Source organism: Peromyscus eremicus, chromosome 18 (genome assembly GCF_949786415.1).
Source record: "Peromyscus eremicus chromosome 18, PerEre_H2_v1, whole genome shotgun sequence".
NCBI classification, from domain to species: Eukaryota; Metazoa; Chordata; class Mammalia; order Rodentia; family Cricetidae; genus Peromyscus; species Peromyscus eremicus.
Genome location: NC_081434.1, coordinates 14,683,786 through 14,702,614, shown reverse-complemented (window position 1 = coordinate 14,702,614; position 18,829 = coordinate 14,683,786). Strand labels below are relative to the sequence as shown.

Here is an 18,829-nt window from a genome sequence, read left to right as displayed (position 1 = left end):
ATTCAATGGAATCCAAGTTCTAATTTTTTATAGTTGTATCTGCTCTACATTTTTAATAATTTTGATGTATCCATTCTTACATTTTCATGCTTATTACCCTAAATGCCATATATACAACTGTCTTTTCTCTTTTTTCCTTTTATTAAAAATAGATTTTTTTCATACAATATATCCTGATTAGGTTTCCCTCCCTCTACTCCTCCCTGTTCCTCCCCAGGTCCCCTCCTATCCATATCTGCTACATTTCTGGCTCACATTAGAAAAGAACAAGCTTCTAAGAGATAACAACAAAACAAAAACCACATAATTATCTCTTTTCTTTTAAAATGATTCATTTCCCTTTCAAATAAAAGTATTTTTGTTTTTATTGGGACAAACAGCAACTCTGTGTACCAGTAGTAAAACAAAACATAGACAGTACATAACTGAAAAACAAGTCTAAAATTTTCTCAATTATGTAATTTTCGTAAAGCTATCAATTTGTTTTCATATTACTTAAACATCTCAATTACAGTAAATAATAGCAGTTTTTCTGAAGCTCTTATGTAAGTTGTTCAGGATCTGACATGTGTAAAAAGTAGTTCAGTTTGGAAATGCCAATTAAATGCCTCCAAATCGTATACCAGTTTGGGTTTGGACAGACGATACACTGAGTGTCCTATGACGGTTTTTCTCTTTTATCATACTGAAGGAATGAACCTGCCTTGCACACCTCAAATTTCTCCATCACAGTCGCAATTTGTTACTAGTAACTTCCCAAACTGTGAAATGACCTTAAAAGAAATATAACGACAAGAAAAACAGTAGCAAAAAAAAAAAAAAAATAGAAAGCATTTTACTTACTTGCAAACCCCTCTGAAAAACGGAATGGCCCATAAAATTAGCCAGCATTCTAATTAGAGCAGCACCCTGTGGAAAAAGGTATTGGAAAGAAAAGAATTTCAACAAGTGTGAGTCCAGCAGTGCCACGTGTCAATCAAGAAGGGCTCACTCTGTTCACTCTGTTCTATTTGGAAAATATTCAAGGAGGAAAACATGAAATAACATGTCCCTTACAGGTTGGAAAATCCATGTTGGGTACATCTAAATGTTTTCTGGATCAAAACCTACTACTTCAAGGTGAAAATCCCTCAGACACAGTATCTCAAGAAACAGTCTGTAATTAGGAGTAATAAATACTTCTGTGAACATGGTACATGGCAAACTTAATAAAGCACGGTACTTATACTCAAAAGCCCATGAACAGGTAACCTAAGGATACCCATGGTAAGAAATATTCATAGGAAAGCATAATCTTCAGGTACTCTAGCTGTTCACTGAACTCCCAACTCATGTGGGAATACTTTACGGCAAAAGCGAAGAAGAGAGTGTGAAGCAGTTAGGTTATTCAGGTTCAAACTCTGTCTCTGCTAATGTCTTAACACTTTACCAGGACGAATGATTAGATCTCTCTTCTCTTATTTTCTTCTCTTGCAACACAGAGTTACCAACAATCCAATACAGTGAGACAGTTTTGGAGATTAATTAGTGTGTACGTATGTATGTATATGTGTGTGAAGTACATACATTGAAATTAGTGTATATGTGTGTGTGTGTAAAGTATGTATTTCAAAAATTAGTATATATATATATATATGTGTGTGTGTATGAAGTATATATATTAAAAAGTTGTGTGTGTATCTGTGTAGAATAGTTCAAAACAGGGTCTGAAAGATAGTGTGAGTCATCAATGCTATTTTCATGATGGCCCAATATTTTTGTCATATCTATTTCTTATAGAGGCTGGATGCAGTTATATGTACCTATATCTAAGGAAGTGTATGTAATTAATATATTTTGATTAATAAAATAAAATACTAAATTAGAAAATTGAATACTACTATTATAATGAATAATGAATACTATCAGTGCAAAATGTAAATAAGTAATCAATTTGAAGCAATCCAAGCAATGAGGGGTTAGACAGGATGATCACAAACCTGAACGTAAACTACAAATTAGTCTTCTAGACATCACTAGTGCTGTGGGATGTTCTATATGGCAAATGTGTTGCTAATTAGTCAATAAATAAAACACTGATTGGCCATTGGCTAGGCAGGAAATGTAGGTGGGACAAGGAGAAGAATAAAGCTGGGAAGTGGAAGGCTGAGTCAGAGAGACACTGCCAGCCGCCACAATGAGAAACGGCATGTGAAGATGCCGGTAAGCCACGAGCCACGTGGCAAGGTATAGATTTATAGAGATGGATTAATTTGAGCTGTAGGAACAGTTAGCAAGAAGCCTGCCACGGCCATACAGTTTGTAAGCAATATAAGTCTCTGTGTTTACTTGGTTGGGTTTGAGCGGCTGTGGGACTGGCAGCTGAGAGAGATTTGTCCTGACTGTGGGCCAGGCAGGAAAACTCTAGCTACACACTAGTTCATACTGAGCTGCTCCGGGGTTATTAAGCAGTGACTGTCTAAGTATAAATGAGTCTAGGTTTAGTGGAATTTCCTTTGTGCCTACATATCCCTCTCCACCATCCTTACAAATGCACATACTGCAGTAACTCCTCTCTCCAAGGTGTCTCTTTTAACTTGTATTAATGCACATCAATTGTACATGCTGATGAGGTTCACTATGACATCTCAATGCACGCACCCAGGGTATCCTCTTCAAAGAGAGAACCCTACAACACTCATCAATCCTGCACTGCACTGCCACAGTCAGACACAACTGTGATTTTCCACTGTTTGACACTAAAACTGTTCCCTTTAATTTTGGAACCGTGATGCAATATAATATTCTCACTCCATTAGCCAATCACCCTTAAAGCACTCTCATAAAAAAAAAAAATCTCAATTTCCCGAAGGACTTGTTCCTCAAATGAGAATGTTATCATCATCTCAACAAATAATGAGCTGACAAACCATAAAGTTTTATGCCCCTCCAGATATATTTCCCTCTCTCATCTTCTACTTCTTTCTCTCTCTATGTATAATATTTTGCTTCTTGCTCTCTGTCTTCTGCACACTTGTATAAGTCCATAAAACATAAGCATTTATGATTCAATCTAGGGAGCAGGTGAGAATCCCCTGTAGAAGGCATCAGCTCTGCTCCCTGAATTTCCTTGACAAGCTCTCCTCCTATGTATTTTCCAATCTAGTCTACCCACCCTGAGGGGAAAATCTGTCAGTTCTTCAACAACACTAACCCCTGCCACCTGGGGAGAGAGAGACTCCTAGGCAGTCAGCAACAACTTCCCTTCAGAGCAGAAGAGCTATCTTCAAATGATTTAAGTGATTCCCTCCAGGTAATGATGACTTGGTCCCTTGTCGGGCTATAAAAACTATCAGTTTGGCATGAACTAATGACAAAAGAGTACTTTGTAATCATAAAGAATGGGCCTGTTTTTCCTGTCTTAGCAAGGCTGGAGCAGGGTGCTGAGAAATAAGACAGAGAAATATAGCCAATATTCAAAAGTCATAATAACACTGAGCTCTTCATTATTGTTATATCCTATAACTCAATTACATTTCAGAAAATAAATTATCTGGATATTTTGATATTGCCTGGAGCAGTCTACACTCTTCTATATTTAACTGACCTTTTCTGGTGATTGCTAATTTTTTTAAATGCCTATTTTAAAGAAGTCTGCAAAGAGGTGTCAGTCAGTATATAGGACACTTACTATGCATGGCTATAACAAAGGCCACACCTTACAGCATAGCTAAAGTCACCACACCTTCTGTTTTGAGGAAAGTACTGAATCACATTTCTCTGTATCTTGAAAATATTTATTTACCTAGCTAGCCTCGCTTATAACGTGGCAAATTATCTTCACTTATGATTGAAAGTTACAGCCTCAAGAAAATGAATTGGACATTTAAGCACCTTGAGGAGCTTTATGGAATGGAATTATACTGTTTCTTATGAAAAGTCATCATGACTTTATAAAGCAAGGTCCAGGGGGATATACTGTGCTATCTGACTGATTTGTTTAGGATATCATAAACAATATGTCACAAATGGGGCTTGTAAACTCAATCATAGTTTAATAGTTTTTCTTCTTCTGTCCTTTATTTTTTTGGTTTACTTTGTAATAATTTGAGTACCTAATGATTTCAAAGATGACACTAAATATATACAGAGAAAGGACCCCCTCTCCTCAGATTCAGCACATTCCTTCCCTGCAGTTGGCTAAGATGAGCTCCCTTAATTCAATAATGGTTGACAAAGAGAGAAACTGTCTGCACATATGGCAATTACTTTGTATTCTTGAACACTAGCTATTCATCAAGGATATAGCCTTTATTGTTTCACTGGTATGTTTGCACAATATGTAATCACTTTTTAAGAGAAGGTAATCGTGCAAACTCAATTATTTCCTTAGCATACGTTCAGTGAGATGGTAGTTTGGTCAATAGCCCACAGAATACAAATAGGGTTGATGTAAACATACCTCATCCCTATAGGATTGAAGGGTCTAAAGAGTGACATTTCTGTTAGGCCTGGAAAGGTGGACATGCTCAGGCCCCATCTACATGATGTAACAGGAATAGTATTTACATAGTCAGGCAGGTGAGGAGGTGAGAAACCTGAAATATCGAAGGTCATACAGATAGGAAGGCAGGAAGCCTCATAATGGGAGATTGTGTTTGAAGCAGATTTTAGAAGCTTGAACTGCAGAACTAAAGTATGTTGGAAGGTGAGGGCTGTTGTTTTTACTCTAGGCTGGCCTGCCACCCAGCTCCTAAATAAATCACACATGGAGGCTTATTCTTAATTATGAATGTCCAGCCTTAGCTTGGCTTTTTTCTTGCCATCTTTCCTTAACTTAAATTATCCCATCTATCTTTTACCTTTGGGCTTTTCCTGTTCTTACTTCTGTAATTCTTACTTCTACTGTGTGGCTCGCCCCTGATGTCCTCCTCCATCTCTGGCTCCTAGATCTCTCTCTTCTCCCAGATTTCTCCTTCTATATATTCTCTCTGCCTGCCTGCCCCACCTGTTTCTCTCTCCTGCCTCACTATTGGCTGTTCAATTCTTCATTAGACCATCAGTGTTTTAAACAGGCACAGTAACACAGCTTCACAGAGTTAAACAAATGCAACATAAACAAAAGTAACAAACCTCAAAATAATATTCTACTAGAGAGGGCTTAAGTATGATACCCCAGAACAGGTAAGATAACCAGAAACAAACAAGAGGAATGAGTGGTAGCAAGACAGTTTGACAAATGTAACAGAGGCAGGTTTGATCTCTAGTCTAAGATAGGAGAAGATGACCTAGAAGACATGCATAGATACACACTTTAGGAGAAATTAGCTAAACTGGTAAAAATCACTTGGAAAATGTGAAGTTTTCAAAATAGGTAGAGAAGCAGAGGACTAGAGAGGAAAGGCAACAAAGAAATGAGCTTTGGGAGAGGGCATAGCTGGAGACATAAACGGGGTTAGGAGTAAGTAAGAATGCCAGAGAAATGTGCTCTTGTTTCAATGAAGGCAAACAGAAAATACAATCTATAGGTCTTTCTGCAGACCATATCGTCTTCTTCCTAGTACTCAGGATAAACACTCAGGAAAATTAAAATTAAAAGCAAAGGGGGATGCTAGAGTGTGACAAACAGCTGAAAGCAACCTGGGTATGAGCAGAGTCATGGAAGACATGGCTGAGACTTGTGCTTTTAACTTCAAGGAAAATAGTATTTCACACAGGAATGTAGTCAGTAACAATTAGGAAAGACCTACTTTAACATCCCGTGGGTGTGAATGAAGCTAAAAGGATGTGAACACGAGGCATTTGTGTTTTGCTTATTTTTGGTTTTTCAAGACAGGGTTTCTCTGTGTAGCCCTGCCTGTTCTGGAACTCCTCAACTCCTCTCTCTCTCTCTCTCTCTCTCTCTCTCTCTCTCTCTCTCTCTCTCTCTCTCTCTCTCTCTCTCCAGACTAGCATCAAACTCACAGAGATCCACTTGTCTGTGCCTCCTTGGGAGCTGGGATTAAAAGTGTGCACCACTACCCACCACCTGGCCTTTTTTTTTTTTTAATGTGAGAGAAAATGTCATTCCAAGAAATAATAACTGAATAGAGATGATTGGAGACGTGCAGATCAAGAGATGGGTATTGGAACAAACTTCCAGGAAAAAGAAGAGGAGAACCTAAGTTAGTCTCGGAAAGAATGAGCATAAGTTTCCTGAGAAAAAAAACTGAAGAGGGAAGGTGGGGGGGAGGGAGAGGTCACGAAGAGATTTTAGAAACCAAAGCACAAGATGGAAACAGTCTGAACAAAACAGACCGCAGCTGTACAAGGAGTTGTGGTCTGTCTGTCTGTCCAATGAGGGCCCACCACCCAAAACACTTCTGGTACACAAATGATTCCCAGATAAGCAAAGGTCTATCTCTTTCAACAATGCAAAGGCAGTCTTTGGATGATGTCATCCTGAGAGTAGAACTAGATTTCCAAATAACTACAGTGAGTAGAGAGGAGGGAAACTTGTGGGGCGGTAGAAAGCCCTGTCTTCGCAGAAATCACTCAAAATGTATCGTTCACCAAGGAATAATGGTGGGATACAGTCATGATGTAACAAAGGAGGTATCATCATTTTGTCTAATCAGAAGTTTGAGGCTCAGAACGATTGTATAACTTGCTAAAGTGACCCAAATTAAGTAAAAGAGGTATGATTAGACACCCACTTATATCCAACCCCAAATCATTCGCCTTAACTGATGTAGGTTACTGTCTTAGGATCTGCAATCAAGATAGAATCTAGACACTTTTGAAAATCATTGTACAAAATGAGAACCTAGAGAGAAAAATGTTGTGGAATATTGTTTTAACTAGGCGAAGATGTGTTACATTTATCTTGCAGAATATTACTTTAACTGTGTAAAGGTGTGATACATTTATGTTGCATTTGTTTAATGATGGAAGGGTGTGTGTCTATTTATGTAAAGATGTGTTTGCATTTGTTTCACCTTGCCTGCCTAAGGCACCTGAATGGTCTAATAAGAAGTTAAGCAGCCAATAGCTAGGCAGAGAAAGGATACATGGGGCTGGCAGGCAGAGAGAATAACTGGAGGAGAAATCTAGGCTCTGGAAGAATAAGGAGAAGAGGAGAGAAGAGAAAGAGGAGAAAGGGAGGCAGGTCAAGCCACCAGCCAGTCAGACACAAGAGGCAGTGAAAGTAAGATATACAGAAGGAAAGAAAAGTAAAAAGCCCCCAGGCAAAAAGGTAGATAAAGAGAAACAGGTTAATTTAAGTTAAAAGAGCTAGCCGGAAATGAGCCTGAGCTGGGCTGAGCATTCGAAACTAGTAATAAGTCTCTGTGTGATGGTTGGTGGTTCAAAAGAAAAGGCCTGGCTACAGGAAGAAAAAGAAGAAAAAGAAAACAGAGAAATTGTTAGGATTGTTCAGTTTAGAATTAGTAGCATTCTGACAGCAGAGGAGGAAAGGAAACTAATCCAATAAGATGTGAAATGACTTTGCAATACTCTCGGGCTGGAAATTAAGTGGAACATTTGGAGGACATGGAAGAATGAGGCATGTTGGTATACTAAGAAACACCAAGCTGCCTTAGCACAAGTTCAGTGCAAACCCAAGGCTACAGAAGTCGAACGTGTGTGGAGACACACTGCCCAGATCGCCTGCAGCCTCTGCATTCTCCCCCCTTGGAAGATCGGGATTAATTCGGTAGAGCAGTTGGCAGTATGAAGATCCCCAAGTAGGATCTATCTACCTTGGGTTTGTCACAGTCATCAGCTGGTAATCAGTCTCTACTAACAGGAGTCTAAACAAAACTGGAAGTTTCTTTTCAAGCCCCGTAAAAGTCTTTGGGTAATGAACCTTCTATTCTGCGGGCATATGCTTTATGGTTCATTCTACTGTTAAGCTGGAAGGAGTTGAGTAACCCCACATCACTGCTTCCATTTTGCAGATGGGAGAGACTGAAGCAAAGGGATGAAGCCATTTGTTTACTATCTATGGGCACAGTCAGTACTGGAACTTGTCTCTGACCTAATTAGCTCCCATCCACTTCATTGTTTTTCATTTTAGTTCCTTAAAAGGCAAAGAAACCTATGCAGTGAGAAAGCCCTGTTCTATTCTGCATTGTTGAAAGGGTTAGTATGTTGATTTCAAAATCAAAGTGCTTTTCAAATGATAACTTTCAGAAAGATGTCTCTTCACTAAGCATGGATACACATAGAGAGAGTACAACATTCTGACATAATCTGTTAATGTAGAATGTCTTTGGTCTGAAGGAAGAGAATACATTAAATCCTCCCATGTTTTTTTTTTTTTTTAAAAAAAATGCTTTCCTCTTTTAAAGATAATATGAACTATTTTAGCGTGTGAAAACGGGGTGGGGGAGGAAAATTCCTAATTTTGAATATCCTTGACTCACATACTGATTGAACTCCCTGCATATGCTCCCCTCCTTGTTCTCTTTCAAATTCGTAGACTCTTTTATCCATCAGTTGTTACACACATATGTCTGTGTGTACATCAGTACATAGATATAAGCTGCTCAGTCTGTAAAATGTTTATATACATACATACATACGTGTGTGTGTGTGTGTGTGTGTGTGTGTGTGTGTGTGTGTGTGTGTTTTCAGAGCTGATCATTTGGTACTGGATAACAAATTGGTATGATCTTCCTTGGGAAAAAAATATTTTTCCTGCTCTCAGCATGCTTTAGTTGCCTGTAATTATATCATAATCTAAAGGAAAAGAATACGAGTAGACAGAGGATGAAAACGGAAATAAAATTAATTCTAATCATGAAAGCAAAATTAATGCCCAATTGCTCCATCACCCACGCTTAGAACCTTGGAGTCCTCTTTGATTTATTGCTTCCTGAGGCCAAGCCTCTACCTCTGTGAAGCTGAATTATTTCATGGCCTCTTAATGACAGCCCCTGATGCATTCTCACCCTCACAAATCTATCCTGTGGGCCACATCAAACTAATTTTAGTAATTGCTTCGGAAGCCTAATGTCTGCTAAGCTCTCTTGTTCTGCTGTCAATTCAAGCTTGTTAGGTGATTTAGATATCTACTAGTACACTTAAGAGGTAGCAGTGATGACAGCGACAATTCTATTGTTTCAATTAAGAACAAGAAGGAGGTCCACCTGTATTTTTTGACTACTCATTAAAATTATTCATAAAATAGTTGGAATAGTGTTTGCCATATAATAGCTTCGATACAGTTATATTGAATTGTGGTCATCTAAGTTCCTTGTCTCCCAAAATCTTTACTTCTAACCATCATCCTAAGGTTATAATCAAGGCCATAATAATTCCCAAACTACAGAGGTAAGGACAGGCAGATAAATTACTTCAATGACACCCTGGTCTACAAAAGTTCCAGGACAACCAGAGCTACACAGAGAGACCATGCCAAAAACCAAAAGAAGAGTATGGATGAACATGATATTGTACATAGAGATAAATCAATGTGAAAGGTTAAAACTAAGAGCAAAGTTAATAAAATGGGACACCAAAGAAGTGGTTACATGATCAAAAATGAAACATAAGAATCTGTAAATAAAGAACAATAAAAAAGTAAGTTTCTAGACTTTAAAAATGATCAAGGAAAAAAGACAAGAAAAAAAATACACAAATGAGTGATATTAAGGGGGGAAGGTGAGGCTTTAACTATAGAAAATGTTAAAAATTAAAGTTACTATGACTTCTATCAACTTTTGTATTATGTATGAAAATTCTGATAGAAAGAATTTTCAATATATTTTAATTTTTTTAAAAATGAACAAGAAGTAAAAAGGCTAAGAAGAGGTTTAAAAATCATAAATTCTAAATTTACACTCTCCAAAACAAGGTTTACATGTGAGCAAACTTTTAAGGGAATTTTATAACATGTAAACACTTTGTTCTAGAAAAAGTACAACAAATTAATTGAAAAGAATAAAAAATTCCTAACTTTAGATGATGTGGAAAAACTACTATGTAATCTATGAAAATAAGTGTGTGTGTGTGTATGTGTGTGTGTGTGTGTGTGTGTGTGTGTGTGTGTGTGTGTGTGTGTATGTGTTTGGGTAGAATGGTTCTAGAAATTCCACTTATATAAAAATATCATATATAGCACATATGTAATATATTAATATGAATACAACTTAATCAGTGAATTACACCTTGTTATATATAGAAAGCAGGAAATACAAAGTAACAGGGAGATTTACTTTATAACTTCAGTTGTAAATGTATTGCATTAATGTTTTAAAGAAGAAAATTCATTTAACTTCAATATCTAGAAAGGACTTTTGATAAGATTATTCAAACACTTTAACAATTATTACATATCTTAATAAACTAGGAAGTAATAGGAATCCATTAGTGTGTCTTAGGGCATCCTCCAAAAAATAAAATCAGTGGTGAAACATTTTACCAATTTCTGTGAACATGGAAATAACTTGTGAATGCACTCTATTAATACTTATATTTAAAAGTACAATGAAAGAAATGAACTAACAAAAGAAATGCAAAAGAGATATGAAGCAACAAGTAAACATTATTCAGCAATGATGTGAAAGTTCTTGTGGAAACTAAAGACAATCTATGGAATTAATCTATAAAATCAGTACAATAATGTATCAATGCTGCCCAAAACAAGATCAGTCAATAAAAATCTAAAAGTTTAGTGTATCTTTGAAAACTAATCAAAGGAATAAATTCATAGAATCCTGTTCTCGAAAGAAGATACGAACAAATGAAACAAAGCCAAAAGCAATAAGGAGAATGTCAAAGGTGTTCAGCTCTCATAAGGAAAATTGTATAGCTTATCCAAACATATAGCACTAAAGAGGGATGACTACATTTGCTGTAAGGATAGTCATTACAAACATCAAATTTTTCACAATCATACATTCTTCCAAATATTTTTCAGTTTTTTTCTTTATCTGAAAATTCACAATGATAAATTAACAGAATTTTAAATCAGAGAAATGCAAAAATAAGCTTTACTTTACATAACATACCTCTGAATCTGGAGTGGTTATAGCCCAGAGAAGAGTGGTGGGCTCGGAAGTCAGGATAAGGACTACAAAGTGACCTATCCTGATATCAGCTGTAGCTGAGGGATGATACTTATTCTTAAAGGACCAGTAGAAAGGCAGTGGGTAATTCAATATAAAATACTGAAATGATCAATTATCCAATCAAAAATTAAACTACATTTGATACCATAACAGAAAAAAACAGTAACAAATATACAAACTGATGAGTCATTAAAGACCTCCAAATAAAAATACAAACGTTTAAAAATATTAGTAGAAAATGTAAGAAAGTAGCTTTATAATTTGTTAATAAAAGGTGACATTAAAAATCAAAAGTATACAAAAAAATGGACAGACCAACACTAAACTTAAAAAACTTTATGAAAAATAGACAGTAAAATTGACCTATCAGTCTCACTAACAACTAACAGCTAATTTACAAAATACAAAAGAACATTTCTCTTTAACTAATGATAAAAAAAGAATAATCAAACATTAAAAAGACAAAAGCAAATCTACTGAATTATGGGAAATAGATATATATTGAAAATTCAAGAAATAATAAACTCAAAGAGAATCTGAGGAGTAAAGAAATACAAATTAAAAACAGTATAATGGTGTTATACAGTCATAAACCAAAGAAGCAGCTGAAACTGAGAAAATGCCAACCATCAGGGAAGACTTGGAATACAGTTTCCTAGGTGCTCCTAAGGCAACATGTACACAGAACCAATGCCTGAAAAGAAAGACCATGCCAAGGTAAACTTACAGATTATGTTTATTTGGAACATGGGTAATAATTCCATGCTTGCTAGACCTAAAAAAAATGATACAGACTGTAACCCACATTCTAGACCAAACAGCAGTCAATGAGCAACTTAGTAAAATGATGCTGTGAGTCAGGAGAAAGTTTGGAGCAAGAAAGACCAGACTACCATGTGGAGTAAGTACAGATGCATAGGGCAAACAAAACATGAATAAAGAGCCCCATGCTTCTCAACAAGGAGGCGTTACAGAAAGCCATTCAATCCATAATAAGAAAAAGAATGAAGGAGAAATGGCCAATGTTTTAGTAACAACCCTAAATAGTGTTTCTGTGAAGAATATTCATTGTGATAAAATGCGCTTCAAAGAGTGAGTCAACTGAGATGAGGACTAATAAAATTTCTCAATGTGAAATTAATTTTTGACACGATGGAAGAGATTTGATCAACTGGTAAGAATAAAAGCTCACAGCAATTTTAAAAGAAAGAGAATGGTGAAATTATGTGGGTTTTTTTCTCTAAAAGAACATAATACTAGGTAAATGTAAATCAAGGAACTTTCTTAGTGAGATGCAAACATTGTAATATTTTATACAGACCAGAGTGATTGAGTAGAGAAAGAAAAATTGGATGAATCACAAGAAAAAAAGGCAATGCTGTAGAACTACCTGGAGTAGACAGTAGGATGAGTCCAGCATACAGTGAAGGGGTGTTCACATCACAGCAAAGACATTCATCTGCTTCAATGAAGAGCCAGGGAAATGAAAGACAAGGTTTGACAGGCAAGATACAAGGGATTAGAGATGAGAGGACACTGGCTTCTTTATTGCTTCTATTACTTCATGGAAAAAAGAAACAGAGTCATCCTATGAAGACAAGTAGAAATAAAAGAGTGTAGACAATGAAGAAAGAAAAACAAAGGTATCCACTGTCCATCACACTGAAAATTTACCTTGGGAAATGTAGACGCCACACCTTACCCACCAGTGATTCCTGACCAGGCCACATAACATAACGATGTAATGAGAAAGATGGCATTTGTAACAATGCTTTTAATTTACTTAAATCCATGAACATGAAGACAAATTTACAAATATGCCTTTATTCTTGTTTTATGGCAGCTATGAATATAAACATGTGGATGAAATGATATTCTATTTGATCATTGGATGTCTGCTACTGTAACAAGGATCCAATAGCATCAACTTATAAAAGGAAAAAGTTTATTTCAGCTCACAGTTAGAGAGACTCTAACCCATGACTGACAGGCAATGTGGCTACAGGGCTTGTAATGAGACCACACATAATGCTGGGAACTCATAGCAGAGCAAAATCACTTGCATCATGGCTAAAACAGAAAGTCGACACAGAAGGAAGGAGATGCATTCCTGCTATCCATAAGAGGTGAGGACTTCTGGGAAGTCACTGTTTTTTACCTTCACTTTCTGCCACCTTCCAGATGCACTCTGTGACCTGGCCCTTGACATATGGGCCTTGGAGGTCATTTTAACCTATAGCAGCTGATCTGTTATCTCTAGGAAAAGAAACCAGGATTTAGAATAGGAAAGGGTTGGATGAGGGCTTTTAATCATCACTTTACTCATTTGATAGAACATTAGTAACTACGTCCAACAAACTAGTGACACTTTACTGTTTGTTTTTGAGGTAATGAATACATGACACAATTTTCTATATGTCTGAAATTTGTCTTAGGATTTTTATTTAAAAATGACAAATATACTTATTTGGAAAAATTGTCAATCTATACACCTTACAATCTCATTATCAATTCTACATGTTATATAAATGTCTTAACACTCTGAAACTTTCTGATGTATTTGTAGCAGTTCCTAGCAGTATTTTTGTCATAAAGTTTGCTTATTTAAAACTGACTTATACATAGAGAAAAATGTTGACTAGAAATAGCCATAGACTTAGTATAAATCTTCCCACAATTATGATTATATGAATAATAATTTGCTTGAAAAATCAACATAATAACCTCAACAGAGAAAAGTGTGTTCTTGTAGCATGTGGCAATTAATACAGAGATCTACAACTGGTCAACTTGGAGAGAATAAGAGATTTCAGCATTCTCAGTCCAAAATGTGATGTCCATATCACACACCTCTCCACAAGACTCAAGAATCTATGCAGAGGAAGACATGAAAAGATTGAAAGATCCAGAGGAGATGGATGCCTTCAAGGAAACTGTCTTTCCCATACACAATAGAGTAAATGCTCCTATAAAGTCACAGTGGTTGTGGTAGAATGCACATGTCCTGCACACGCTCAAGCCAGACAAAATCCCAGCATAGAGCAAGGTAGTCACATGCTTAGCTGTGGAGGAGTTTTGGTATTTGATTGCTGCTGGGATAAGGAAGTCAGTCAGTGGAGTGACATCTCATAATAACTACACTCCAGAGAAGAAGAAAGACCCAGGAGTAGCTGGCCAGTGTAAACTGGACTTGATGAGTGGACAGAAGGAAGGAAAAGAAATTGGGTGGATAGGGAGGTAGAGAAGGAGTTGGGGGAGAGGACTAAATATAATCAAAACATATTGTATGAAATTCTCAAAGAATTAATGACAACATTTACAAAAATCTACTTAATTAAGTAGTTAATATATGGTAACTTATGCAAAAATATGATGGTATTAACAACTGTTACAGAATAGTGATAAAATATTTATTTTCATTTTTTTAAATCCTAAAATGCCACAAACCAGTGTTGATTGGATAAAGGGGATTTAATTTTCTTTTCAGAAGTTAAGGCAACATAATTTGCTGAAACATGGTATGTACTCACTCATAAATGGATATTAGCTATAAAATAAAGGATAACAATCCTACAATCCACAGACCCAGAGAGACTAGGCAACAAGGAGGGTCCAAGTGGGGGATGCCCAGATCCCCTTGGGAAGGGGAAATAGAAGAAATTTTGTAAGTGGATTGAGTGCATGTGGGGATGGAAACATGAGCAATAAGGTTGGGAGTTGTGGGGGGGATAGTATTGAAAGAAACAACTAGAAAGTGGGGGCCTTTGGGGGCCAGGTAGAAGCATGGCACAGGGGATCCTCCCAGGAATCTACAAGGGATGGCCCCAGCTAAGACTCCTAGCAACAGCAGACACATAGCCTGAATTGGCCATTTCCTATAATGAGGCAAGACTTCCAGCAGAAGGATTGGGACACTAACCAGCCACATAATCTTCAACCTACAGTATGCCCTGCCTAAGGTAAGGGTAGCCTAGAGAGCTACAGAATGCCCAACCAATGACTGATTTAGCATGAGACCCATGCCACGAGAATGAGCCCACCCCTGAAACTGCCTGGAGGGCCAGGATCCACAGGCTGGATGACACAGAGACCTAGGATAGAACCAAATATGACTGGATAAAAAAAAGTCAATATTGTGATGCCTAATGATATTATGCCATACTCATAGATTAGTGCCTAACCCAATTGTTATCAGAGAAGCTTCATCCAGCAACTGTTGGAAACAGATGCCGAGACCCACAGTCAAACATTAGGCCAAGCTCAGGGAATCCCACTGAAGAGAGGGAGGAAAGATTGTAGGAACCAGAGGGATCAAAGACATCACAAGAAAACCTACAGAATCAACTAATCTGGGCTCATAGGAGCTCACAGAGTCTGAATTGACAACCAGGGAGCCTGCATGGTACTGACATAGGCCTTCTAAATTTATGTGACTGTTGTGTAGCTTGGTCTTCTTGTGGGACTCCTAACAGTGGGAGCAGAGGCTGCCTATGACTCTTTTGCTGGCTTTTGGGACCCTATTCCTCATAGTGGATTGCCTTGCCCAGCCTTAATACAAGGGGAGGGAGGAGCTTAGTCTTACTGCAACTTGATATGCCATGTTCGTTGATATCCATGGTAGGCCTGCATGACAAAATGAAAGAGGAGTGGATTGGGGGTGGCCAGAGGGGGAACGGGAAAGGAGTTGGTTGAGAGGAGGAAGGGGAAACCACAGCTGGAATGTAAAATTAATTAATTAATTAAAGAAAATAATTCTAAATTCTTTTGAATCACAAGTTCATTGGTTACATACACCCGACTGAGAGAATCTTCAAAGATGTCAATATCATTTGTGGTTTTGAATATCAGCCAACAGATAGTGTCCTCATATATTGTGGAATAATTGTTCCCTGTCGTGGCTGGACTATCACAGCTGGAAACCTATGTGAAATTTAGTGCATTTTAGAAGCTACAGAAAGAAGTAATGTTCATGAATTTAACATGTATCATGTCAAACGTGTTATGGAAATAGTGTTTTAAAAACATGCTTACATTATATGCTAACAAATACCACAAATTTAAATGCTTAATCTAACCATTATCAATTGGGCTTTAGATGCATTCCAATATGAAATACTATCCTAATTTTTGCCTAATATAAAATAATGCATGGTTCATTATAAGTAGTAGTACTAGATTTAGTTTATCAGTAAATAAAAGAACTTAATATGTAAGCAGTAATACACAGTTTATTAATCAACTTTTAGTTGATTAATACTAGTAAAGGGGATTATAGTTGGACATTTATTTAAAAGTTAGAGTAGAGCACTAACATGGAATAAACTTTTTATTAAAGTGTCTATTTTGTAAATTACCCAAACATTCACTTTTGCCACTAGTAGTCAAATGTCAAGTATTCAAATATTTGAAAACTGCTCACAAACAACTTTACAAAACCATTTCATTATATGGTTGGCCAAAAGCTTCATTTACATGATTCTTTCTTAAGTTTTATAATATATAAATGGACATGGAAAGATAGAAATAGATGAATATTATGTTAAAGTCTAGCATATGCCAGACCCATTAACATGTTTATTATTATTGTTACTATTATTATTATTTTGATGATGATGCAATTCCTGCTTTTTTCTCTGATGTTGCTCTACATTTTTACCTCTGCATTTGATGAATTTTTAATTCTTTAAAATAATGCTTTCCCTTTCTTTTTCATATACCATTGTGTGCATTTTGCAGAGTATCCCAGGTACTGAAGATTCAAGAACAAGTAGAGATATCCACTGTAGCTATGAAGAGATTGATCATTAAAATACATCCTCTTCACTGCTCTAAAAAATTTCTTACTTAGCAATACATATGCTGGCCAATTATTAACTTTCACTATTTATTGGTAGAAAATGTAGAAATACTATTCAAGTTTCAATCCTCCTTTTGGTTGGTTATTAAGGTTAGAATTTATGTTGTGTTGTTGGGACAATGATATTTAGATGTTCTATTGGAGATATGTAATAATGAAAACTACTCTTTTAGAAATGAAACTGCAAAGACATTCCTCAAAAACTGTAAGATCAGCTCACATAACTTTCAAACAAATTTGTTTTGATATGTGAGTAGTGCATCAAACTGTCTGTGCTCGGCCACAGTTCACCTTTGTCCAATGCCACTTTGAGTGGCATTCTACTTGGCAGTGTTCTAGCTTGAGAACCCAGTGACAATGTGTTTGTGGCATCTGAGTTTCAGATGCATGTCATTTTATGACTTTTATTTAAAAAACAAAGAGGTTTTTACAGAAGAAGAAGAAAGATCCTAAGTATAGAATAGTAGAACACAGGTGATATGAGGGGGTAAAGGAAAAGAGGGAGATTTAAGTGGGGTGGAGGATGAGGGAAGAGGAAAGAAGGTAAAGTGAGAAGAGGGATAATAACACTAAGGATGTTTGGAAAAGCCATGTGGCAATCTACTATTTTATAAGCTTCCTCTATAAAAGAGTTTAAAAGTTGTTACCCTATACAGGGAATGTTATTTCTACCAGAGGACATGGGTTGAAAATAAAAAGTATACCAAGGACACAGGACATACAGCTATCAAGATGGTATAGAAACTAACCAGAAAGTTTCATACTTGCTGGCTATCTTTCATATTACTAGAAAATGTTGTGTAGGCTGCTGACCAAGAAAAGTCACCAGCAGTCTTTCCCATCTGTAAACACTTCAGGCTACAATAACTTCCTGGGAGAATGCCCATGGGTGCACATGAATAGAAAAATGACATTTAAGAGGAAAAACTCAGAGTGCACTGTATGTATATTCTTTGTGGAAACATCTATGGCTTATTGGTCTAATTAAGAAACTCCAGGATCAAATATGCTTCCCTAGATGTCTTAGTTTTGGTGGATAAGTGCATCATTGTCCAGCAATTTTAAAACAAGGCTCCATAGAAAATGAAGGAAATTCAAGTCAAGAAGACTTGAGACTTGGAGGTCAGCTCTCTAGAATCATGGGCATATGTTCCACATGGATGAGATTTACTAGACAGAAGCATAAATAATCCCTGTCCTTCATATAGACTCAAGACTGTTATTTGTGGTTTTTTTTTTCCTATGAAAATGGAGATGTGCAATCCACTTACTCATTCAGAGAAGATGTCTCTGGACTTCCCCCTGCACTGAAGCTTTACCTAGCTATTGCTCTGAGCCTCTCATATGTTCTGACACCACTGACAAGGACAAAAGTGTAGTATATTTTTTCATTTAGCATCCATATGAGGAATTCTTCAAGGATGGGCTCACACAAGGGGCTGATGAGATTATTTACACAGAAGGACCATCATTGAGTTCAAGAACAATATAGAATAAAGCCATGCTTCTTAACTCCACTAGCTATAAAACTGAATTTACCATCCTACTCAATCCATAATAAATAAAGCATGTATTACAAGATAATACCAGCAAACTGATGTTTTGATCATTGCAATTAATCCAGACAGGAAAGAAACCCATTAGGTTCTGCATTTCATTTTTATCACCCATATACATATGTAAAAGGGCAAAGAAGAAACATGATTTCTTTATGGCAAGGACGTGAAAAGTGGATGACGCTTTTGAATCTTTGTTCTATTTAGTACATGATATGACTGATCTTCCAAAAGGTAAAGAAAGTATCTTACTGTATTAATGTTTGCAAAATAAGAGAAATGAGGGCTTGAGTAAAGTTTCCTCTATCTTCCCCTCTGCTATTCTGTCTTGAGGGCAAGTTTACAAAAGGGATGAAATGCCCAGATTAAAGTTTGATCAAACA

General features: G+C 36.6%; 1 protein-coding gene across 1 annotated transcript in view; it reads right to left on the bottom strand.

The window, feature by feature from the left end:
* Positions 1 to 18,829, bottom strand: part of Trhde (thyrotropin releasing hormone degrading enzyme) — a 382,411-nt gene that overhangs the window by 110,995 nt on the left and 252,587 nt on the right. Inside the window, exon 7 of the mRNA XM_059245179.1 lies at positions 844 to 909. Coding sequence (XP_059101162.1) covers positions 844 to 909 — 66 coding nt within the window. The remainder of the gene's footprint in view (positions 1 to 843; positions 910 to 18,829) is intronic.